At 41.6% G+C, this 18,454-nt stretch overlaps 1 protein-coding gene across 16 annotated transcripts in view; it reads right to left on the bottom strand.

Annotated features, from left to right (window-relative positions):
- CASK (calcium/calmodulin dependent serine protein kinase) overlaps positions 1 to 10,103 on the bottom strand; it is a 222,212-nt gene extending 212,109 nt beyond the window's left edge. For 12 of the 16 annotated variants that reach the window (XM_042456314.1, XM_042456315.1, XM_042456317.1 and 9 more), the window contains exon 1: positions 9,326 to 10,102. In XM_042456314.1, coding sequence (XP_042312248.1) covers positions 9,326 to 9,384 — 59 coding nt within the window. In that variant the 5' untranslated portion in view covers positions 9,385 to 10,102. Of the gene's footprint in view, positions 1 to 8,821; positions 9,004 to 9,325 lie in introns of those variants that run through there. The other 4 variants (XM_042456319.1, XM_042456311.1, XM_042456318.1 and 1 more) reach the window with 2 other exon arrangements.
- Positions 10,104 to 18,454: the final 8,351 nt, after the last annotated feature.

The following is an 18,454-nucleotide window of genomic DNA, read 5'->3' as shown; positions in this document are numbered from 1 at the left end:
GTCTTCACTCCCTGTAAACTTTACGCAGTATAATCAAACAAGACCCACTGCATTTTTGCACTAGCCTGAAAGTCCAGATATGCAAGATTATGAACTAGCAGCTGTATGATCCCTTTTTATCAGACTGTTAACAACAAAGAGTAGGAGAAGATACCCAGAACAAATAGGTTTTCATTTCCAGTTTCAAAAATGAGATCAAATCTGTGAACTCTAGAGTGTGAGACCACCAGATTTCATTCCATTGTAAATTTATGGTTTAGTCAACAACTTTGTTAACTCTGATGTTTAAGGATAACTATTTTGAACAGTTATAAATCAGGCAGGAGAGCCAATGTAGTGTAATCGTTTGAGTATTGGACTACCAACCCTGGAGATCAGAATTCAGTTCCCTGTTCAGCCATGGAAATCCACTAGGTGACTTTGGGTGAGTACTGTGCTTTCAGCTCCAGAAAACCCCATAACAGGGTCGCCATAAGTCAGAAACAACTTGAAGGCACACAACAACAAAGCACACTTTTTTCTTTAAATGGAAAGGGTGGTTCCAAGCTAAAATTACCTATGTGCTTTTCAACTCCTCTGACTAATGGTACACTTCATTTTAAATTTGTTAAATATATGAAATAAAAAAATATATGCTTTGGAGACAAGCTAATGGTGAAATCGAAATCTTTACACTTTACAAGTAGTGACAGTTGTCAAGTTCTTCTAGTGGAAATCAGAAATAATACTGTAATTATCAATTTTTGTTTTATGTGTAATTGGTATATTTCTGGAGAATTTGTTAGAGCGAAAATGTGCTTTTCCTCTGTGATCTATCATAGTTGCTTTTGAATTTTTGGTTTTTTTAAAAAAAATCTGTTAAGTTTTCAATGCACACAAATGGTGATATCCTGTACAAAGTCTGGTTTACTGTATAGCTTGGTCATCAACTTTAAAACATTTCATGAAATTTATAGTGAAAATAACTTGTTCAAAAATACTGTAGAATAGGAAGTAGTTCTAGCAAGTGTGTTGTATAAAGACCAATACAGTGCACCCGCGTCATACGCACCGCGCTGCCGCGAGCACAATCCCCATTGCTTGTAATGGGGCTTGAGCATATGTGCTATTTCTTTTGCGTGGGGGGGGGGGGTTGAACGGATCCCCGCATAGAAGAAGGGCGCACTGTACTGTGGTGCTTCCATCTATCTGAGAATCAAATATTTTACTGGTCAGTAAAATGTCTGATGATGGATTCTTGCCTTGCAATTTAACATTTCAACTGGTCATTGATATAATATTGGCGTTATACTTGTAATGACTGGGCCTCAAGTCATTGGAAGACTTCTGCCAGGTACAGTGCACCCACGCCATACTCAGGCGCACGATATGCGGCTTTCAGCATACGCTGAAAGCCGCGAGGGAGCCTGCAGGAGCGCGCAGGGCACAAGCAGTGGCGTGTCCCATTAAGCTTAATGGAGTGCGCGCCCATGGGGCTCGAGCATACATGGGGGGGGGGGTTACATGGGGGGTCCGGAACAGATTCCCCATGTATAAAAAAGGCGCACTGTAATAAGAGTAAGCTGGGAGGGAGGCGCATGCAAATAAGTAATGACATCACAGCTCATGGAAGGCTCACTTGACCAGTCATTGAGCAGGAGTGAGTTTCTTCCGGAAGCTTCTAAGAGAAAAGGCCTCTGAGACCTTGTGACAGTTGGAGAGAGAGGCAGACAGAGAGTCTTCAGCAGTTAGCGGTTTCCACAGTAAGAATTTGAGGTGGGAATCTCTCCCTCGAATTAGTCTTATAGGTAAGGAAAACTGTAATGTTGTGACTATAGAAAGAAGGCATAATTCAAGCAGATAGTTTATGTTAAGCTAAGAACTGTAACTATATTTCAAATCCATCGAGGCTGGCATATTACATCAGTATATCAGTTAGGTGAGAATGTGTCAGAGTAGAACGTTTAGGCCTTCTCTATTATTTTTCTGGTTGCTTGCATGAAATGAATACTTTTAGAATGACACATATTGTACCTGCAAGGCTCTTAGGATCTTGCATGATTTCTATCTTTTTGTTCAATTATAATAAATACTTCCTTAAAAGTATCTGCTACTTTGACACTCCTTTCCACGTGTCCTAGCTCGGTTGATGGTTGAGAAGATTAGCAAGAAGTAGAACTAGAAGTCTTTAACAAGTCCTAGTGTGTGTTAAGAGAAATCCAATACAAACTCACTGGGTGGTGGCAGCATGATTCGAGGATCTCCAGAGGTCATCTTCAACTCCACAAGGAGTAGGAACATAGACCAGGAGACTCAGGGAGAAGCTAAGGATCTGCTGGGTCTAAGAGCCAAGGCTGGCCTGCTGGAATCATCACAATACTATTTTAACAAACAGTTATGATTATAGTCTGTATAATGAGTTGGTAAAATTGTAGGTATATTATTAGACTTAGTAGATTTTATTTTGGAAGGAAGCTGCTATTCCATTTTAAGAAGATTTGTTTATGAATATAGTTGAGCTTGCTGAAATGACAAATTTCCAGCTCTGATTAAGGAGAAACCCTTGACATTTTTAAATAAAAGACTGGGGTTGCATCCATACTGCAGAAATAATCCAGGTTGACTCAATTTTAACAGACATGGCTCAAAACTATGGAATTCTGAAAACTGTAGTTTGTTGGGACATGAGAGCTCCCTGACATAGAAGGCTAAATGTCACAAAACTACAAATTCCAGAGCCATGGCAGTTAAAATGGGGTTATTGTGAATTATTTCCTGAATTATTTCTGCAGTGTGGATGTAGCCTGGGAAATCTTTATTTCTTACATGCATTCTTATTGAGGTCAGTAATTGATTCTAGGTTTTGTAAAATTAACTGAGTTTGCTCGTATCATAGAAGCCTTGTGTATTATGAATTAAAGTAAGTCTAGTAATAGTAAAGTAAGTCTATTGGGGAGGAGGAAATCGGTGTTTGATTTTTTTTGTGTTAGTTTCTTTTGCTATGTTAGGATTGTTGTTATTTTTTATTTGCAGTTTTTCTATGGTAGTTTTTAGTCATAGGTATAAATTATATTTATGTTTGTTGTATTGTTTAATAAAATGCATTTTTTAAAAAAAGGAGAATCTATTTCCACTACCATCTCTGCCCCTTGATTTTGATCTGTGATTGTTAGATAAGCAACAATCATAGCTGTCTCCTCAAACAAACTTAAAAATAAGTTCACACAAATTATATAGTGATCAAAAGAATTATGAGAATTAAAGTATGGATGGTTGTAAATATTAGCTATTTCTTTAAAAGCAATTTCCACGTAATATATTCAATATTATAGCACTGGTTATAATAAAGACCTTAAAATCAACCAAACCTCAACTTCATTTCAGCTTCTGGATAACATTTCTGCAAGACATTTATCAATGGCAACCATTTATCAATGACAGTCCTTCAAGTAACAGATGGGGGAGTGGAAAGAGCTAGGAAAAATTAGCATGCTATTGTCTTCCCCTCCCATATACTGTCTTCGAGTTGAATTTGAGGTTTATGTTGGTGGGGGGAGGGGGAGTATGTAGGGCTAAATTCAATTTTACAGCTTGAAATCAATGGGACTTAAACTAGTGACCACCTACAAATCCTGTTCATTTCCATAGGCCTATTACTATTATTGTTAACCGCCTCTGAGCTGACCTTGTGTGGATGAGAAATCTTTGCTATCCTCTTCTGCTTAGGTCCTATAAATTCATACAGGTGACCTCCCTAATAAAGTCTAGCAATCTAGTGCGTGGTCTTCCTCTCTTTCTACATCCCTCCACCTTCCCTACCATTATTGTATTTTTCAATAAGTCATGCCTTCTCATGATGCGACTGAAATATAACAGCTCAGTTTAGTTATCTTGGCTTCCAGAAAGATTTCAGGCTTGATCTGTTTAAGAACCCATTTGTTTGTCTTTTTGGCTGTCTGTGCTATACTTGGCATGCTTCTCCAACTCCACTTTTCATATGAATTGATTTTCTTCCTATCTTCTTTCTTAACTGTCCTGCTCTCACATCCATACATGATATGGATGACTTGTATGATTCTAACTTTAGTGATCAGTTGTAGCTCAGTGGTTAAATGCCTGTACTGCAGACACCACTCATAAACCACAAGGTTCAATACCTGTCAGGGTTGACTCAGCTTGGCATCATTTCACTGGTCGCTAAAATTAGTACCCAGCTTTTGGAGGCAAATTTCAAGTAATCTGGCTGCAAGGGCTAACACTAACATTTTAAACTACACTAGAAATAGTGAGGCAACTAAAATGTAACTGATGCAGAAATGGTGAAACTTGATCCGAAACTGCAGCTTCTACAAGCATTTTAGTACAGTTTCCAGACTGTCTACAAGGACAACCCCAAATCAAGGCTATTAATGTATTCAAGGCTGGATATGTGTTACTGAGCCAAAGTCAACTCTCTGGAAATGCCACAATTGCCAACCCAATTGAAACTGATAAAAAACAATCCCATCGAAACTTTCATGTTAAACACCAAATGTGGAAGACTTCTTAAACTGAACAGCAGACTCTTTACAAGGGGCATAATCATAGCCTGGGTCATCTGCATACCTCTTTCCACCTCTGCAGATTTTCCGTATTAAGCTTCTTTCTGGATTAGACATCAGTGTATCATGCATTCATACTCAAACTGCTTAGACACCTAATTAGGTTTTGCACCCCTGCCATAGGAAAGGAAATCAGAGACAGAGCTGTTATCACCTGCATAGTGTTACAGCACATGCTCTACTGTACTGTCTATTCTTCAAGGACAGTTGCCACCAGCTGATTACTCCTCTTCTAAACAAACACCCTGGACACACTGATACTTTCTATTTACATTATCTTCTAGACAATCAGAAACCAAGTGATGCTCACAATGTAGCAAAATTTTGTTACATCGTATGTAAAATACACTCCCAATTGGTTGGTGAAAACAAATGTGTATAGCATGACCTTGAATTTGTATCTGAAATTGTTTTTAACAATTATTAATAATTGTATTTTGCATTATTTTATCAAGTTATTTTGTATACTGGTCAATGACTGAATAAATTTTACTACTATTACCTGCATAGTGATAACATTTTAGCCCAGATTCATGGATGATATCACTCAGAGGTTTCATGTAGACATTAAAAAGCATGGGGCACACAATGAAACTTTGAGGCATGCCAAGCAGCCATGGCCACAGGGCAGAACAGAACTTCCTGCATATTTCCTTCCAGTTAGGGCCAAATTATAATGGCATGCCGACCATCCAAATCCAGACAGAAAATCCAGATATTACGTCAATAAAATCAAAGGCTGCTGAGAGATCTGGGAGAACTAGAAGTATTAAACTCCACACAAGTCAATTTCCTGCTGTAAGTCATTCACCAAGGTAATCAAAGTAATGTGTTCCTTAAATCCAGGCCAGAGGTCAGACTGAGACAAATGCAAATGATAGGTTCCTCCTTTCAAGGTGGCATGGAGTTGAGGAGCCATACTATCTCTAGAATATTGCTTAAGACCAGTGCACCAAAAACTGGGATATAATTTTAAAATACCTTGGATTCTAACCTTCTTAAGAGATGCTGCTCTTAAGCAGACCGGTGAAGTGTTCACCAACTGTAACATCTACACAGCTCCAGGTCTGGCACATTTCACAACCCACAGAAGCAGCTGATTGATCTCAGCTTATAAGCATCTTGTTCACTTACTCAATGACTAGAACCCAAGAAGCAGAACAGGCTTACTTTTTATTAAATAATAAGGTAAAACAGATCACCCTCTGTACCTATTCTCTCATGTGTCTATAAGTAAAAGGACTAACACAGAGGCCCTTTCCACAAAATTAAGGTTTGAGGGAAGGGGAACAGGTCTGGAGAGTCTGAAAATGGATAAGGCTCCAACAACCTCTTCACACTAGCTATGGTAGTATTGACAACTGTTTTAAGAACATGAAAGATGTGTGTTCCAGGAGAAACCATCATTTTGAAATCTCATTATATGACCAGGCATTACTGCTGCTGATGTTTTCTGTAGGTATTTATCTGTGTTGTTTTGTTTAAATTAAATTTATTTCCAAGATCTGTATAGTATTTTTCATTTTAAAAATCCAATGGCTTCCACAATAAAAGGGATAAATAAAATAGTGGTAAAATGATAAAAAGATTAATCATTCAAACAGTAAAATGGATCACGCCATTCATTAAAAACATGAGGTAACTGATAAGAATTAACAATTAGGAAAATTATCAGAAAAATGCCAAGGGAAACAAGCAGGTCTTCAACTGACATCAGGAACATCCAATGCTGGGAGCCTGCCCAGTTTTAACAGAGAAGCCCTTCCTCACAGTGGTAGCCACACAGAGAAGGCCCTCCACCACCCAACAGCCATATGAGCTTCGCAGTACAATAACCAGAGTTCTTCTCCATGTAAATGAACTAATAACACAAGCTAAAAACATTGCAAAGTACAGTATGCACATCAAACTATTTCTCCATTTAGATGCGCACCACCAAATCAGCATCAACCCGTGATTTCAGAAAAAGATCCTTCCCATTAAACTGAGATGTCAAAGACAAACACAAAGCATGTGCTCTACCATCATGCTATGGCTCCTCCTCAAAGGTGTTAAACACTTAGCCTCCAAAGATTATCTGAAAAGCACAAAACTATTTACAAAATGATTCAGGTTAGGGAAAAGTTAAAACGGAAAAGAGGGCTGTCTTTCTTCAAATCAATGTACCACTATATTGTTTTGATATCTGAATATAGAGTTTTGCAGTAATCAATAAGAATATGTATATAGCTATTTTTCTAACTACCTAATGTATTTAATTAGTGACACTATTTCTCATATTGATGGGTCTACTGATCTACTGTTTTATTTAATTTATTTTCACCTTCTCCTATATGAGCAAAACTCCTAGAATACAGCCTACCAATGAAGACATTGGGCTGCACCCACTGGAGTACTTTGAAAAGTGGAAGGGGCACTTGGATGCAGGGGCCCCCACAAATCTGCTTTGGGTTTGAAAGCCTTCCAGTGAAGATCTGGCATACAGATGGGGTAGGCATACAGGGGAAGGAAAGCTCCCACCACAGAAGCACATGCCCACTCATATAATGTTGGGAGGAGCCCATTACATTAAACAAAACAGCATCAGATTAGAAGAGAGAAAAGGCAATGTTTAAGATGTGTTGAGAACCACCAAAGAGAGGCCAAGTGAAGTTCTTAGGGAAGGGATGGAAGCTCAAAAGATATGGGACCATGTCTAAAAGGCCCTGTCCAGGTGACTCTACTCTGACCTTTCTTTCCTAGGAGAAGACTGCAGAGTTCAACCTTAGGACCACAGGGAAGGTGGCATATTTTTACAGATACAAAATACTGCCATTGTACTGCAATACCTCTGTAACAAAGGGGGGCCTGAAACAAAAATAAGGTTAGTTGTACATTTAGAGAAACAGAACTGGTGGAGAGAATATAGTTCAATAGTAGGGAGCTTCATAATTGTCTTTCAAAACAAAATGCATCTTAGAATAATTAAACCAAGAGGAATTTCTTACTGATGTACCTAAGATTCTGGATAAACAATGCCATGCACACAAGCTTTCTTCCATGTAAAGTTTAAAAAATTACTGAAGTTGGGGGGATCCTGGACTACATAGAACACAAGAGTATGAAAAACATAAGCGATTAGCAAAAGGCTTAACAAGATCAAATGTATCCCAGTACCTTTAAGAGACTGACCCCCAACTCCATGAAATTACACCTTTGAAGTAAATGCCATCTTGCTACAAATTGTTTTTCATATCCTGTGTTACAATAAACAAGTAAATTTCACTTTGAATGTAACAACCACAGCAAAAAACAGACCACCAAGGAATCTAAAACGTTTTCCTCAGCTTGTCCTCTCAAAACCATCACAGCAAGAAACTCAACCACCGAAGCATCTTCAGTTGACTTCCAAACTGCAAAGTTGTTTGGTTGCTCAAGCGATACATGGCTAGCACACTTTTTCTTGCATCGCAGAGATCAGCCAAAAATGGGAAGAGAAGGAACTACACTCATCCCTCCACATTCACCAGGGTTAGGGTCACAAGGCCTCCGTGAATGTGGGAAAACTGCAAATAACAAAAACACGATTATGTTTTTACCTGAGAAGGACGCCTCTCTAGGAATCTCTAGGTCCTCCAGGGCAACTCTGTGGTCAACGTCCGACAGACACTGACCATAGGACTGTCCTGGAGGAGCTACAAATGCTTAGTAGAGTAGAATCATAGAATCGTAGAGTTGGAAGAGGCCGCAAAGCCCTCCAGTCCATCCCCATTCTGCCATGAAGTGCTCTCTCTAGACCCTTCAGTGCAAACTCTTTGGTTAATGTTGACCATAGAGTTGTGCTGGAGGGCCTAGATATTCCTAGAGAGAACATATTAATCAAGTCTACAAATATCAAAGCCGCCAATATGGAGGGATGAGTGCGTATATCACACCACAAGGCCGTTATGAGAAAACACAGAGACAGAGGACATTTGCTTTCATTTCGTGATCATTTCATCCCGGGTCTGGCATATGCAGCATAACCTCCAAGCCATGGCCCCCAGAAAACCTGCCGCCTGGCGAAAACGTGACAAGCCCGTCCGGCAGAGGCCCTCCGGCCCCCATTGCCACTCCAGCCTCCTGCGAGCCTTTGGAGCTCGGTTTCTATTGCTCAGTGATACACACACATAGAAAGACGGGTATGCCTTTGGGAGGCCTGGATCCCTCCTGGAGCAAGGCCTTTCCCTCACTGTTCCAGCTCAGGAGAAAGCCAGCATTACCTGGGAGGCGATTATGATGACGATGCAGCAGCAGCAGCAGCAGAGCCCAGGAAGCCACCTGGCATGCAGACACTAGAGAGAAGAAGGTGGAGGGAAAGAGGGAGGAGAGGGAGAGACACTCCCTAGTCCATCCCATCTATTCCTAGGGCTGCATCCACACTGGAGGGATAACCCCGATTGGCACCGCTTTTAAAGCATCCTGGCTCAAGGCTATGGAATTCTGGGAGCTCTGCTCCGCTCTGGGCCCACAACAAACTCCAACTCCCAGAATTCCATAGCCTTGAGCCATGAAACGAGCTAAAGCGGTGCCAATCGGGGTTATCCCTCCAGTGTGGATGCAGACTGCAGCTCAGGTGGGAACGGCGCCCAGCATCCCCTCCTCCTCCTCCGAAGGGAAGGAGGAGTCTTCGCAGCCCTCGCTGCCGCCGCCGCCGCCGTTCCCCCTCCATCTCCTTCTCTTTCTCCTCCGCCCGCGCAGCGTCCATTTGCTGCCGCTCGACTTACTTGCCGATGACCTCGCAGAGCTCGTAGACATCCTCGAAGAGCACGTCGTCGTCGGCCATGGTCCAGGCGGGCGGGGAGGGAGGGAGGGTGGGGCGGGGGCGGATTAAGCCACGGTTCTCCTCCTCCTCCTCCTCCTGGGTCCCCGAACGGCGCGTCGTAAAATCCAAACCCTCAGCCACCGAGGCTGCGTGGGCCTCAGCCCCTCGTCGCCCTCTCCTCCTCCTCCTCCTTCCTCAGCCAGGTCCCTCAGCCCCCCTTCCCCCTCACGACGGTTAATCCCAATCAGGCGACGGCTCCCCTCCTCAAGCAGCAACTCCGGGGTGGAGCCCCGGCGACCAAGGGAGGAAGGGATGGAGACCGAGGAGGAGGAGGAGGAGGATGGTGAACCGGCGAAAGGCAGCAGCAGCAGCAGCAGCAAAAGCAACGCCGCCTCATTCGCTTCCCCTCCCCCTCGTCCCTCTCTCTCTCTCTCTCTCTCTCTCTCTACACACTCGCGCACGCGCACTGGAGGAGGAGAGAGAGAGAAAGGCGCGGCTCCGGTCCTCACGCGCCGCCCAACGGTCGCTGCCTTTCTCTTTTAAGCTGTTTAAGGCGGAGGGAGGCGCGCACGCGCAATAGAGACACCTTTCTAATCAGTCACGCAACCGCTGCCCAGCGCGCGCACCTCTCACATTGGTGACTGACAGAGAGAGCGCTCGCGCTCCGCCTCAACCCTTGAAGGGAATAAGAGAGAGAAGAAGGGTAGTTGGCATGACTTCTCCTCCTCTTCTTCCTCCCCCCCGGCTTTCTCCCTCCCTCCTCCTGCGTTAAGCCACGCCCACAAACTCCTCTCCCTCTCTCTCTCTCTCATACACTGGGAAGAAGGGCTCTCTCTGCGCAGGCGCGCCGGGCTTGTTGACGTCATAAGGGAAAATGGAGAGACAGGAGGAGGAGAGCTGGGCATGTTTAGTTTATGGCGGACGCTCGGGAGAGACAGAGCGGCCGGAATGGCTGCGGGGAGGATGGGGTAGAGCCCGTAGCTCCTCCCTGGCTGCGTCCGCACTGCAGAGTTGTTCTGGTTTGACGCTGCTTGCCTCTGTGCCACGGCTCACTGCTATGGGATTCTGGGAACTGCAGTTTGTTGTGGCACCAGAGAGAGAGGTCTGTTGTGGCAGCAGAGGTGCTACAAGAAACTGCAGTTCCCAGAATCCCATAGCAGTGAGCCATGGCACAGAGACAAGCAGCGTCAGACCTCTGGTGCCACAGCAAACCGGAACAGTTCTGCAGTGCCATTGCTTTCGTGTGAACAAGATGCCCTCTTGAGAAAACATGCTGTGGCACACCTTCTTTGATGGCTCCTCTAACGTTGAAATAGATTATATATGTGTGTGTGTGTGTGTGTGTGTGTATATATATATATATATATGTAATTTGCTAAAAGCTATGACCCGCCACAATTCCGTATACTTAAATAAAAGCCAACTAACTTTAAAAATTTGGCATCAAATACAAAATAGAAATGATAAAACAGATAATAATGTAAGGATTTATGTAATATTATACAAACATTCTATAGTATTCTGTAGTATAGTGTACTATATACATAATTTTACATAAACACTTTACAGTATTCTATAATATTTTGTATAATAATAAATAATAATGCACGATAGAAACAATGCCGTTTGACATCACATTGACCTCCTGTAGTAGCATCCTATGGGATCCTAAAATCCCAAAAATCCTGTAGGATGGAGCCATGCCAGTTAAAGTGCTGTCAAACCACATTATTCCAATAGTGCAGGTGACCCTAGTAGTTAATATATGTTGCCCAACTGATGGTGGTGCTAACAAGGAATGGAAGAAAGGATGTTTCTTCCATAAACACAACTACAAAGAGCTCCTTTGTAAAAGGAGTGTTTTGCGTGCAAAGGAAGTTGTTGTGTCTCTCACTGGAATCTAGTGGAATGATCTTGAAATAATCCATTTTGAGACTGCTTTAACTGCTCTGGCTCAGAACTGGGGAATTCTGGGAACTGTAGTTTTGTGGGACACAGCCTTCTCTGTCAGAGAACTCTGGTGCCCCAATAAACTACAATTCCCAAGATTCCCCAGCACTCAGCCAAGGCAGTTAAAGCCATCTCAAACAGGAATATTTCTGCAGTGTGTTTTGGACCTTGTTCTTCTAGACTGTAGACTCTAGAAGAGCTAATTCTGTAGAAAGGCAGCTTCTGGCATCACGAGAACATCAGCGTAAAACAAAACAATGTGATATATACTTAATAAAAATGAAATGTTGTACATAAAATCGCTGTTCAAAGGTATGCAGTTGCATCCAGGAGTGCCAGTGTTTGCAAGGTCCCAAGGTGATTAATAACTGCAGCAAATGGAAAGAATGGCTGTATATTTATATTGTAGCTGTCATTGTTTGTGAAATCTGTACTGCAAAGTCCAGTTGGCCTCCACATTTGCGGCTTTGCAGATTTGATTATTTGCAGATTTAATTGATATGTACTGTCTGGGAATCTCTAAGTCCTCCAGTGTGTCTCTGCTAGAAGTTAACCATAGAATTGTGCTGGAGGACATAGAGATTCCTAGAGCGGTGTTCTCTCAGGTAAAAAATAAACCCTGTTTTTTTATTTGTGGTTTTCCCACTTTCATGGGGGTCCTGTGCCCCTAACACTAGTGAATGTAGGGGGTCCACTGTAATAGTCCTTAATAGAATATTTTGCAGATACATGGCCTAATGATCTTAAAGCTGAACTCTCTTGGTTGGCTTTGCAAGGAAGGGGAAGACCATTTTTTCTTTCCTGTTCAGTTTTCAGGAGATGTAGCCCTCAGGAAAACTAGAGGAATTTCTCCTCCAAAGAACAGGGGAAAGTCCACCCACACAACCTGGGTTTTTTTCCCCGCACATAGGCCACAAAGATAAGTCTGTTCATGGTGGACTCAAATATCAAATTACTTTTGTGAAACAAATGCAGATTTGAATCTGAAATGCGTAGAAACATTGTGAAATGCTTTTTGGAATAATATTTGAGTGGCTGACATTTATGGGCACTTTGAGTTTCTTTAGGAGACCATGGCTGATGTAAACATTGTTACAAATAATAATAATAATAATAATAATAATAATAATAAAATATTTATTTGTATCCCGCCTCTCCCATTTGAGGATTGAGGCGGGTAACAGCAAAGGAAAATTCAAATACAAACTCACAGAAAAAAATAACACAACAGTCCCCGAAATCCCCCACCTATAGATGTGTGTGTGTATGTGTATAAAATACTGTAAAATATTTCTAGCACTCTTAATTAGTAGGTCAGTGTAGTTTGATTGTTCAACAAGGGTCAGGAAAAAAAATCCCCCTGAATCTGTGCTGATCAAGATACACAGCATTTCCCCCAAATCTGGCATATCAGAACACATGATGCAGGGTCCAGTCAGCAACAAATGCGGAGTAAGAGCCTGTATCGATCCGGGAGATCCGGGAGATTTTGAAAACACACAGTTTGCTACAGAGCTTCCAGGAAACTGATGTTTCCTGTGTGCACTGCATCTATTTGTGCTGGATTCGGGAGTGGGGCAGGTGGAAGAGATCACCTGCTATGCACCACCATTTGCTGTCAGCTCCCACCACCACTGCCTTCTCCACAGCTCTAGCACAGTTTGCTACTGGCTGCCATTTATCTTCCCAGAATGATGTTAAAGATTTTTTTTCCTGGTTATGATGCATGCTGTGCCTTGTTATTACCTCAATGCATGTTGCCTGGAGCAGCACTGGGGGGGGGGGGGGACATAATTCCAGGTGGTTTTTACCTGCTCCATGCCACTCCTTGAGGTCAGAATGAGGTGCCAGGTGCCTCACAAACACAGAAAAATCTTTATTTTAAAGTGTAGAGTTTTCCTAGGAGTCTGGGAGAGCAGGTTTCAAATCCTTATTCAGCCATGAAGACACCTAGGTGACCTTGGACAAGTCACGCTCTCTCAGCCTCAAAGAATGCAATGATAGCCCCCACTACTGAACAAATCTTGGCAAGCAAATCACATGGTAGATTCACTTTAGGGGAGCTGCAAGCTGCAAGTAACTTGAAGCCATGCAACAACAACAACCATACTCTCTCTAATCCACTGTTTCCCAAACTTTAGCCTCTGGTTGTTTTCAACTCCCAGAGGCCCAAACTAGCCTTGGCAATAGTCAGGAATTCTGTCTGGAGAACCACAGTTTGGGAAACACTGCCTAATCCAATCTAAAATTAGAGTAACTACTTCTGCAGCACTACTGGAAAAGTTCCAATTAAGTGCTGAGAGAATAAATTTAATAAGATTGTATTTTAATTCAAATAGCCTATTTGTCAGTTTTAGCATAAAAAGACATAAAGGAATCCAGTAGTACCTTTGAGACTAACTGGGTGGAAAAAAACTTCTGTCACGGAATTACTCTGCTTTATTACATGGATAGAGTGAACCCTCTTTGGAAAGTCATGGATACAATATGGAGGGAGAGCAAAAAATAATGTAAATGTGAAACATGTTGGAGTGGTGACAAGTATCGATTTAACAATGGTTGAAAGGACGAAGGTGGGAGACAGGTTTTGCATACAAGCTCAGACAAGTAGGTAAACATATGTACTGTATAGTGGTGGAAAGGCTTACCTAGTGCACTGGTATGTATGCAGGACCAATAAATTGTTGTAAAGCAGATGTGAGGAGAGTCTTTTTAGATATATATGGCTATGCTAAAAACTAATGTTTGATATAGTGTAGTGTGCCAAAACCCATTGTGTATAAAAACTGCTAATGGGTTGCAATTTGTGGATATATCCTAATTCAGCAATTTCTTTCCAAAATTTTTAGTATTTGTTTATTGTTCAAGAACTGCTAGCTGTACAGAAAGACTGAAATGCTCTGCAACTGTTTTGAGGTTATTCCCATTTTTAATATCAGGTATGTTCACTGTCCAGAGTGAAGAAAGGCATTGCTGACATGGGATGGCATCTATGACACTGGAGGATGAACAAGTAAATGCACTTCTGAGGGAGTAGGCAACATTATTAGGACCTGTAATGCCAGAGTGGATGTAAGGATAAAGATGGCATCTGAGTTTGTGCTTTGTCTTGTCCATCTCTTTCCATCCATTTTATATATCCTATTGAAGGTGAGTGACTGTTTAAGATGGAGTGTGTGTATGTGTCTGTGAGTAGTGCCCCTGCCTCCTAAAGCCCTTGAGGCCATAGTCTTATTTTCCAGAATTGGTTGTAGTTCATTGATGATGTGCTTGAGTGGTCTCATCTGACAGCTGTATGTGACCACTAACGGTGTTTTGTTATTTTCTGTTTTCAGTTTGTCTTGTAGTAGATTATTGTTGGATACTAGTCTTTCCTTGTTGATTTGTTTTCTCACCTCACTGGGTGGATATTGCAGTTCAAGAAATGCATGTTGTTATTCCATGAGTTTAGTGTCTCTGTCATGTGGGTTTGAGCAGATGAGGTTGTATTAGAGGATTTGGCTGCAAACATTAGATTTGATAGTGTGTTCCGGGTTGAAGCTGAAGGCATACAGGTATGTGTAGCAGTCAGGGGACCTGAGATACAGTGCGGTGTTTAGATGTCCATACCGTAGCTGAACAGTGTGTTCAGAAAGTGAACTTGTATTATTTGTTCCAGGCTAAGATTGATGGTGGAGGAAAGATTGTTGAGTGATTCCTCTCTATGAATTCAAATAATTGATGTACTTCAGGTAAAGGAGAGGTTTCTGAGTACATGAGATGAGGAAGTTTTACTTAAGGTCTGCTGTGAAAATATTAGCATATTGTGATGCCATTAACCACATATAATTCTTGAAAGTGAAGTAGTTCAGCTAACTTGATGTTATGAAACTCATAGCATATCCTTACCCACTTAGCAGGTGTAAGAGATCCTATTAGGCTGTAGTGGGAATAACGTGAGCATTGCCAATAGTAATGAATGCTGAGCAACATTGCCAATGGTGATAAGTGCTGAGAGTTAACAGTCAAGCAACAACAGGAGGGCCACATTGTGATAGTGAGGGCCCATTGTAGTTCTTCTTAATAACAGGGACTTCTGTCATATTGGAAATGGATAATGTTATGCTACATGATACGCATACAGAAAGCATGTTCTGTTAAAAGGATCAGGTAGTAGGTAACAAGGAGAGTTTCAACCTGAGATGGGGAAGATGTGTGTGAGAGTAGACTTACTGGTATCTGGGGACTCTGAGAATAGTTGTCCAAAATGAACAATTTCCAGGCTGTGGGGGGGGGGAATGGTCAGCGGCCACTACTGCCTTAACATGGGTTTCAAGAATCATAGAGCTATGTAGTTTGAAAATGATGCATATTTGGGCTAAAAGTAGGCCCCAGGGCTGAAACAGTTAAAGAAGCTAGACCTGGCAATACTAGACTAGATGAGCAAATCATTTGACCAGGTGGAAAGCAATTTCATATGTTCATATTATCTGTAGTAAGCAACAGGCATAAGATACAAGAAAGCAACCAAGACTTTCCAGTTTTCTTCATCCATATCTAAGATCTCAGAAATAGTATCTTCATACCTCCAGCAATACTCTTAACATTGGCCTCAGTCCAAGGCGCAGTGATTGCAATACAAAATTGCTCTGTTTTAAAGAAGCTTCCCTGTCCAAGATATAATTTGTAGTGCCAGAGAACAGGATCAGTTAAAGGGTGTAATAGAAAGACCACACCTATATTAAGTCTGGGCATTGCCTTCACAATTCACACACCCCAACAGGTGTTCAGTGCTGCTTACTTAAACTCACTTGTTTCCATTGTCATGTGATGAGTTACCCTTGTTTCAAGTGGATTGTACAGGCTGGATTAGGGAAAATGTACTTGAAAGACCAACTGCTGTGTGTAAGAGAACTGAGGAGGCAAAAGCACCATCACACAGCTGCTTCAGGTACCTCATGAATAAACAGCAGATTTATTTATTTATTTGCTGTAGGATGCACATTTATGAAATGAACTTTGTAATATTTAGAGTTAGGCGGACACATCAAACACTTTCATGCAAGTTTGGGACTGAACAGCAAACTTTAATAACAAAATTTATGGTTTTTGTCAATTGGGAGCTTTGTGTGAAAAATAGTTAAGATTAGGTACTACCAGTGAAAGTGGCAGCATCAGCCTTGGGAACACTAAGTAGATCTCTCTCTCTGTATGTGTGTTTATATATCAGAGTTATTACCAAGTTATAGTTGTTACCAAACAGCACTATCTAATTATATCAGCAAAACATTTTGCTTCTGTCTTTTTCAATTGCTCAAAATAAAAGTGAGGTGTACTCACCAGAGTGGCATTTATGAATGTTGACAATGGGGCATTATAAAGTGGGTGATGATGTTAAGTAGTATCCTCAAGATTCAGATCATGTGGTGTTAAGCCTATGAATTCAGAAATTTTCCCTCCCCTCCCACTGCTGCTTCAAAGTACCTTAAAGAGAGAGGTCTTCCATCAACAAATCAGAGAGGCTGTGGTGTTCTGAGTTAAAGTATCTAGTCATGCGGTATAAGCATACATACCTAGATTAGCATAGGGTAGCAACAGACCTACAAAAGCAAGGTATTTGCTGATATTCTTTTTCACACACACATACACACAGTAATGTGTATACTGACAAATATACACACATGCATATATAATGACAGCAGAAAAATTGCATTGGACTGCTATTTGGATACTGTAGCATGTTATGAATTTGAGGTAAACCTCCCTCAGACAAAAGCACCTATAGCAAATGATTCTAACACATAGGCCTGTTATAGACAGCCAAAATAAAGCTGCTTCGAGTCACAGTGGAGGTATGGTGTTTCAATTATGCATGCGTCCTAAGAGTCCAGAAGTCGCACCAAAGCCACGCTCCAGTCTTTAGGGCTGGAACGTGGCTTTGGTGCGACTTCTGGACTCTTAGGACACGTGCATCATTGAAAAACATACCACCACTGTGTCTCGAAGCAGCTTTATTTTGGCTGTCTGTAACAGGCCATAGTTTCTCTTTCCAATCCCACTTCCTTCAACAACAAGATAATTCATATCCCATATGCCTGAAAGAGACAGACCAAAATGAGCGCCATTGGGCTGCATCAGGGGCATGGCATTTACACAATGCACACCCTGAACACAGCCTGAAGCCACCCCAATGGTGCCCTAAACGTAAAGAGTCAGTTTGAAAAGGAGTGGGGAAAAATGCTCCTTTTCAGAATGTGGTTTAAAGGGCGGGGTGGATTGGGGCTGCGCGTGTGTGGTTGCTTCAGCGCTGGGGTGGCCCCAACCAGTCCTTTTTGGGCAGTCTGTTTCACCCCATAGTTTTCCAACAAGATTCTTTATCTTATCATAAGAATCCCATATATTTCCCATTGCCAGATCTGTAGAGGTTGCAATATCTATAATCATTATTCCTAATTGTTTTCATTTGGCCAAGATGTACTCTTGGAAACAGAATGCAAGACTCAATTAAACCTTAGTCTGATCTACTTTAAAAGAAGAAGAAGAAAGAAAAGAAACTACAAGTATTGCTTACATTAAGTAGATTTGCAAACAGATAAAATACTATCGATCTTTCAGTGCCCAGGAATCATCAAAGTACTGTATTACCATAAATGTTTGTCTATGTAGTTAGCAAAAGTTAAGTTCGGCAATTCACTATCTTGTAAATGAGAGAGAATGTACAGTAACACAGATGAACTATTTAAAAATGGCTTAGACAGACACTACACAGGAGAACTGCCAACCAGAATTATGTAAGTATTTGGCCAGAGGATATGTCAGGAACACACTGACCTCTTTTGAGCCATGTAGTCTTCTTCCCTGTCCCTTGCACTCTTCTTTCTGATGAGATTTTCTGCCTATCTCTCTGGGTGAGCAATCTGCAAACTCTTTTCATTAGTTTCTGATTAAGCATTAAGGAAGTTTGCCTTCATAATAAAAGCAGGTTTGGCAGGGAACCCAGCTACTTTTCTCACAGCTTCACAATGAGGGAGGAACCCCTATCTTTCCACCTACACTTTTAGAGGTGTCATTGTCAGGATACATCTGTTCTGATCAACTGATACAATTTTAAAATTTAACTCTTAACTTACTTATTTCTTTAGGAATACATTTCTTTTTATAT

This window comes from Sceloporus undulatus, chromosome 3, assembly GCF_019175285.1.
Source record: "Sceloporus undulatus isolate JIND9_A2432 ecotype Alabama chromosome 3, SceUnd_v1.1, whole genome shotgun sequence".
In the NCBI taxonomy this organism is placed as follows: Eukaryota; Metazoa; Chordata; class Lepidosauria; order Squamata; family Phrynosomatidae; genus Sceloporus; species Sceloporus undulatus.
Note: the sequence above shows the minus strand (reverse complement) of the source record. Positions and strands in the feature narration are given on the sequence as shown.